Genomic DNA, 7,863 nt, shown 5'->3' on the forward strand with positions numbered 1-7,863 from the left:
AATTTTTATTTAATTACATTCTCATTTGTTAAGATGCCTTCTTTACATTCATTTTTTTTCAGTTTGAAAGTATTATTAAATGCTGACATATGAATAGCAAACCTCTCAAGCTTTGTAGATATGTATTGTCAAAGTTTCTTGAATATACAATTGAAAGTAGAGATATATATAGAACTAATAAGTATATCTAGAACTATATATTATATATATACATCTTACATTTTTTTTCTATGATGCCTACAACTATCAAGTATATCTAGAACTAATAGTTTCAAACAAATTGCCTGGCATGAAGACTAAAGTGACAAACTTAAAGAAAACTTTATTGTAATTTCTTGGTGAAGATCATAGTTTAATACTAATTGCCAACTTGTTTGCAATAATAATTGGATAGTTTAATTTCTCTTATTTCAATTTTAGACGTTCTCTAGAGTAAGTGTGCACACTATTTTTCTAGCTATAAATTTGTATATGTTTCGCTATATACTTTTTTTACATCAAAAAGCCTTTTTTGAAATGCAAGATGAATTACATGGTATGTGGACAAAAACCTATGTAGGCATAAATTACTTTTGGCTTACGATACCACATAAGGATTGCTTGGCTAAGGAACTTGAAGATTCAAAACTTTTCAGTTCTTTTTCCCGTTTTGTTGGTGTTTGAAATGATTCGTTTTTATGCATTTTTCTTCTAAATTCCCAACAATTGGTAATCTAATTGTATCATTTCTTTTTGTTAATTCAAGGTTTTAGAATAATTGTGTTGGTCATCTCTAATGTTTTTATTTCATTGTCAGTACCAATTAAAATGTTATGTACAAATGTTTAAACTTGCAATACAATATCTATGATAATGTGATTTGTTATCATATGATTTGGAAACAAGCATTGGCATTGTGGGGTTATTGAATTGACAAAGCAGTTTGCAGGTGGAATGAGAAAGTGTAACATATATGTCAAGAAAAAAATAGTAGATGTACTATGAAGCCACAAACCTTTCAACTCATTTTTAGCAACTTTTTTTCTATGATAAACGGCGAGGAAAAGATGATATATATGAAATATCTTGGTTCCTTGTTGTATTTCTTTCTTTATTAATTACTAACCTCTGCAAAAGTGATTTTGTGCGTGTAAAGAGTCTTTCTTTTCTCACGCATTTTACACGCGATTTAATTATGTTTTATTTCTTTTTATTTGCAATGTATGTTGTATTTTATTTTAAAACGCGATATGAGAAAGAAAACTGACACATCCCAACCCGGAATGTCCACTAGGATCTCGAATTGAGCCGTGCTGGCCGATACCTGAAAAGTGACGAAGCCATAAAGTGTGATAGTGTATAAAATGTTAATAAATTAAAACCTAAAAGTAAGTTCCCAACATATTCTTCCGTCGAGTGTTAGTTGAAGCCATAAAGTGTAATAGTGTATAAAATGTGAATAAATTAAAATCTAAAAGTGCTTAAGTACACGAGTGCGCAGTGAGCGGGTCCTAGTGAACATTCCGGGTCGGGGTGTGTCAAAAACAACTAGCACAACACATCTTAAGAGGCGCGTTGTGCCCGTGATAAAAAAGGGCCTCTAGCATGTGCGTGAGCGCGTGCGGAGAGACTAGTAATGATTAAGCTAGGTTTGAAAATAATTTAACGACTTACGCACTCGTTATAATGAATGCTACATAGTATTGAAGTAAAAAATTTGATATATTTTTTATAGACTTACCACAAATAAATAATAATCTACAATTAGTGATTACCTCTTCCAATATTTTAAATAAAAATATTTAAGTAGTTTAATTTTTATGAATTGTTTTTACTATTTGATTTCTTGAAAAAAATCTTCACTGTTTTATTTTTTAAAATCAATCTTCATCCTTTATTTTTCAGACAATTGTATTGATTTTTTTTTTAGTCGAAGACAACTGTATTGGAATATTGAGGATAAATTGTATCAAAATACACTCAAAGATATTTTTGTAAAAGTACATGATTAACTTTTGTTTTTTGGGTAAACAGTTTATGATTCACTTGATAAAGCATGATTACGGTAAGAAATCGGTCCGTAGCATGGGACAAACAAGTGTGCTTTGCAGCTTTGATGCGTGGGAACGCGATTGGGCCCACAGAAGACTGATAAAAAAACCAAACAGGCCCACTGCCCCCGCTGCCCCGTACCGGGCCCCACTTCCCTAAATCCCTCAATTATTATTACGCTCTCTGCACTCCACCTCTTTTACTCGGCTCACCCTCATCGGCTAGGCTCCCTTCCCTCGGAAAGCTAACCCCCCGCGCTCGAAAGGTGCGTGCTCCCCACCCTCCCCATTCAAATTTTGCCACTCCTACAACTACAAGTACACCCCATCTGTTTCCCAAGACGCTTTTCAAACTTCAAACCCAAAACCGCGGCTCCCCAACGCATCCCTCTTTCTCTCCTCCAATCTATGTCTTCCTCTCTCTAGACTCTCTCTCTCTCTCTCTCTCTCCCCTCTCAAATCCCTCTCTTTTTCAACCTCTCTTTTCTGCGCTTCTGTCTCTTCCGAACTCGTTCTCTGCAATAATCATACTCCCAGAAGAACTCTCTGAGCTCTCAGAGAATCGAAAACCACACCTTCCTCCTCTGATACCGCAAACCCAGCACCTCCGCCTGCCTTTCCTCGCAGAGGTTCCATCTGGGTATCTCTCAAAGCCCCAAAAAATGGAACATAAAACCCCTCTGCAAACCCTCCCCGAAGCCTCCCCAAAACCCAGCAAGAAAAGCTTCGTCACATCTCTAATGTCCCCCCGCAACCCCTCCTTCCAAGAAGACACCTACGTCGTCTCCAACCTCAAATCCTCCGAAAAGAAAGCTCTCCAAGAACTCAAAGACAAGCTCTCCGCCTCGGACTCCGCCTCCGCCGCCATGTGGGGCATTCCTCTTCTGGGCAACGACGAAAAGGCCGACGTTGTCCTCCTCAAGTTCCTCCGGGCCCGGGACTTCCGCGTCCCCGACTCCTTCGCCATGATTACCAAATGCCTGGCGTGGCGGAAGGAGTTCGGTGCCGACGGCGTCGTGGAGGAGGACTTGGGTTTCAAGGAGCTGGAGGGGGTGGTGGCCTACATGCACGGATACGACAAACAGGGGCACCCTGTCTGCTACAACGCCTATGGAGTTTTCAAAGATAAGGAAATGTATGAGAGGATTTTTGGGGACGATGAGAAGCTGAAGAAGTTTCTGAGGTGGAGGGTTCAGGTCCTTGAGAGGGGAATCAATGCTCTACATTTTAAGCCCGGCGGGATTAATTCGATTATTCAGGTCACTGATCTGAAGGACATGCCTAAGAGGGAGCTCAGAGTTGCTTCCAATCAGATCCTCTCTCTGTTTCAGGACAACTATCCTGAAATGGTCGCAAGAAAGGTAATTTAATTAACGTTTTATATGGTTTCCACTGTGTTTTTTATTTGGCTCAGTGGACTGTAATTTTTGAGGCAATTCACATGTTTGCTAGCTTAATTGTTCAATTTTTTAATTTAATTTACTGGAATGTAATGTTTTAAGGTAATTCTGATGTGGGTTTATAATTTGATTTAGTGCACTTTTTTTTGAGCTAATTTCATCTGGGTTGAGGTTTTACCGTAAAATTAATTGACAATATGGAAATTAGCCAACTTATAAGCTATTGCAAGATTTACCTTTTCTCCTTAAATTTTATATTCTCACAATTTTGAAGCTAAATATTTTGACAACATCTGTGGCCGGTGAGGTTCACACGTCGGCTAATCTGCTCTGATACCATAAAGGAAATTGAGATTCAACCATAAAACCGATTGGCAATGTAGGGAGTATCTAACTTACTTGTAAGCCATTGCAAGGTTGTTTTGCCGACATGGGACTCTTTAACCTTCACATTCTCACAATTTCATTCTTCACTTCATATAACTTATTTCACTGATTAGGTTTTTAGTTTGATTCACGGGGATGTATTTTTTTTATGTAATCCTGATCTGGTTTTTCGATTTGAATTGATGGACTGTATCTTACTAGTTTTTGAGCTAATTCTGATCTGGGTTTCCCTGCTTGCTCACTTAATTGTTCACCTTTTCCTTTAATTACTTGTATTATTTGAGGTAATTTTGATGTGGATGTGGGTCTTCTAATTTGGGGTTTTTTGTTCAGATTTTCATCAACGTGCCATGGTACTTCAGTGTGTTGTATTCTATGTTCAGCCCATTTCTGACTCAAAGAACAAAGAGCAAGTTTGTGATAGCAAAGGAAGGAAATGTTGCTGAAACACTCTACAAGTGAGTCCCCTTACCATCAAACATTTAACCTCTTTGTTTTGTACTCTTTGTATAAAAACTGGTTCTTTAATTAGGGTTTTGGTCCCTACACTCAGCTCTTAGGGGTTAATAGTTTCAGAATCGGGTTTTGATTCCTTCTCCTATTTTTCCATTTTTGTTTAAGGGTTTTGAAACAGTTCTCTCTTATGTACACTGTACAATTGGTGGTCACTTACTAGAGATAGGTATTTATGTTGTTCCGAAACAGGTTCATAAGGCCCGAGGACGTTCCGGTTCAGTATGGCGGCCTGAGTCGACCGAGTGATGCGCAAAACGGCCCCCCCAAACCGGCTTCCGAGTTCACCGTCAAAGGAGGAGAGAAAGTGAACATACAGATTGAGGGGATTGAGGTTCTTGAATCTTCTGCATTATTTTTATGACCCTTCATTTTATTCTCTTTAAATTAACGATTTAAATGCGATTAACGTGGTTAATTTTTGGTGTGCTGGTGTTGAAATTGATTAGGCTGACGCAACAATCACATGGGACATAGTCGTGGGAGGGTGGGACTTGGAGTACACTGCAGAGTTTGTGCCAAGTGCAGAAGGCAGCTACACCATCCAAGTGGAGAAGCCAAGAAAAGTGATGCCCTCCGAAGAAGCAATCCACAACTCCTTCACTCCTCGTGAAGCAGGGAAGATGGTTTTCTCAGTCGACAACTCTGCCTCCCGCCGGAAAAAGGTAGCTGCATATCGCTACATTGTCCGCAAATCCGCCCCCGTCCAAAGCTAACTTCAACAACTGCGAGGGGATTCATTAGTTAAACTTGTAGTAGTAAGGTTTTTGATTTTGCAGTTTGCTTGCTATGTTGTTTTTTAGGGTTTAAGCAATGGTTGTGAACCTTGTTATTTTGTCTGCTTGAAAGTACTTGTAATGTATAAAAGGATGCATGATATATTTATACTATTATTAAGAGAACTTTCCTTGTCAATTTTTTGCTACTTTTTTTTTTTTTTCCTATTTTACCGTCACTTTTGATATACAATACTTACATAAGAAGGACAAAATAGTAACTTTGTATCCTTTTGCCTCTTGGTTCTCATTTTTTATACATAATACTTACATAAGGAGGGTAAAATAGTAATTTTGTATCTTTTGAGAAAATGACAATCATATTCTTATTTTTCTTATTATACCTTCACTTTTAATATACACTATTTACATAAGAAGAATAAAATTATGTAATATTAAGATAAAATATGCACTTATTAATAGAAATTATCCCATTCTTATTTATTCATACCTTTTTTAAAAATTTTAAAAACTAATTACACTTCTTAATAAAAAATAAAAAATTGCTGCTTTTTCCTATTTTGCCCTATATACAATATTTATATAAGGAGGGTAAAATAGTAATTTTGTATCTTTTGAGAAAACGACAATCATATTCTTATTTTTCCTACTTTACCCTTGTTTTTTTATACATAATATTTACATAAGGAGGATAAAATAGTAATTATGTAATATTAAGATAAAATATGCACTTATTAAGAGAAATTGTCCTACTATCATTTTTTCATACTCTTTAAAATTTCAAAAACTAATCACACTCCTTAATAAAAAAAACAAAAAATAAAATAAAATTGTTCACACACACATAACATATGCTCATCAGCTAGTATCGTTTAACATAAGAGGAAAGCATATCTATTGACTTTGGTTTAGCACCAGTCTCAATTGTGTCAATTCTTAAGAGTGGGTTCCATGGATCCCGAGCTATAATCGCCGCAACTGCACTAAAATAATGAGATAGAGGTACTTGAAATTGCCTATATGCAATTTATTCAAGAGAACTTTCAAATGACAAATTGATGGGTGTCTTCTTGGTAGTTCTTCGTGTAGTGCGCTTATGGTGTGTTTGTAATGTTTGAGTACAAGCTTTCTACGGCATGAGTTGGTAACAACTGAGTCTAAAGTTTCAAGTCTTTTATTCAAACACAGCATTAAGTTTGTCTACCTACATTTACATTAGAGAGAACTTTCAAACGATGAATTGAAAAGTTATGTGATGAATAAGACAGAAATACGAAATAATTTTTTGGTTACACCCAAGTTTTTCTTGGAAGGGAGAGTTTTTGCTGGTGTGCAGCAGGTTGATTTGCTTGATGGTCCCAAATAGTAGTGACTGGTGAATGATGATCATGATGTGTCTAGGGCATGAAGCTTGAAAGAGACTGATTAATGGTCACAATATTTGCCTTTGATTTGGTTTCGCTTGTTGTACAAGGGTATGGGGGGAGAGGGGAGTGTTGGGACTAACAAAAGGTAGCAGAAGTGGGGGATGAAAGATATTGATCACCGTCTGGGGGCCCTTGGGTTTGTTGCCTGGGCCTCTAGAATCTGGATTGGGTTTTCGGAAGTGATGAAAAAAATTACATATTTTAAGTTAAAAAATATATAAATAAATACGTCTTATTGCATTGATGTTTGTAGTGACAAAAGTAATATAGTGTCATGAAATATATTTAAGGTAACGGCTCCCTCTTTCCCCATTTATTGTCGCATAAATATTTTGAAATACGTAAATATAAGCTGATGGTGCACGAAAATGACATTCTTTGCAGCAAGAAAACTTGGTGCAAAGTACTTTTGACTGATTAAGATTTTGGGGGAGATATTAATCTGAATGCATAAGGTTCATGTTTCTTAAAATTATCATCAAGTTCATCAACTAAAATAGTCCTCAACAGTAAAGAAAGGGTAATTGGTAAGACTAAATAATATTTTCTAAATTACAAAATTGTAACATAAAAATATTTATGTTGTCGAACTAGAATCACGTTCGCAGTCTAGACCACGAGCTAGAAACTTGTCTGAATCCATACATGTGGTGACTCCGTATAAGGAACCGAGCAGATGTACTTAATGGTTTTATCTTCCAAATTGAAGGTACATATAGCTGTAAACTTGGCACCCCTCACCACAACAATTCCATGAAAGTATATGCAATTCGCTTTGAATCGAGAGCAGTTCAAAGCTTCAATGGAGATCGAAGAACTCTCGGATCCCAGTAACATGGTACTATTCCCCTAGTTTTTAACCTGCAAGTCAGGCAACTTACCCGAACAATCGCCATTAAACGGCGCCTTGAAAACCCTATACTCAATCAACATTCTTCATCTTTGGTTCATCAAAATCTTCAACGTCACAGGTCACAATAGTTCCAAAATATTCCACCGAATAAAATCGACCGTTGAAATAAGTTAGGTCTAAAATATGTGAGGAATTTCTAAGAGAGTCCAGATGATCAAAAAATTGATCTAAAACATCTGTATCAGCAATTGTCCATTCATCTTCTCCTGGTCTCCCAAGTACCTTTCCAAGTTCACAAGTAACTCCGACTGTGTAATTCGATGTCCGAGACGGGCTCGCGGATAACACAAACTTTGTAACTGTGAAGTAATAGTCTTCAGAATAAAACCACTCTTGAATATTTTTAATCTTGTTAGTATCTGGGAGTTTGATTTGGCAATGATTTATAGTTTTATAGGATGCAATAAACGGACCTCAAAAACTTCGGATACAGATATAAGCCATCCCATAGAAGGA

At 36.7% G+C, this 7,863-nt stretch overlaps 1 protein-coding gene across 1 annotated transcript; it reads left to right on the forward strand.

Moving 5' to 3' along the window:
- Positions 1-2,476: 2,476 nt before the first annotated feature.
- LOC103962149 (patellin-6) lies at positions 2,477-5,245 on the forward strand. The gene is made up of 4 exons (XM_009374823.3): positions 2,477-3,391; positions 4,151-4,275; positions 4,523-4,664; positions 4,780-5,245. The coding sequence occupies exons 1-4, from the start codon at positions 2,693-2,695 to the stop codon at positions 5,044-5,046; spliced, it is 1,233 nt and encodes a 410-aa protein (XP_009373098.1). The 5' UTR covers positions 2,477-2,692; the 3' UTR covers positions 5,047-5,245.
- Positions 5,246-7,863: the final 2,618 nt, after the last annotated feature.

The sequence above is a fragment of a genome, unplaced genomic scaffold, assembly GCF_019419815.1.
Source record: "Pyrus x bretschneideri cultivar Hongxiangsu unplaced genomic scaffold, Pyrus_bretschneideri_v1 Contig11, whole genome shotgun sequence".
In the NCBI taxonomy this organism is placed as follows: Eukaryota; Viridiplantae; Streptophyta; class Magnoliopsida; order Rosales; family Rosaceae; genus Pyrus; species Pyrus x bretschneideri.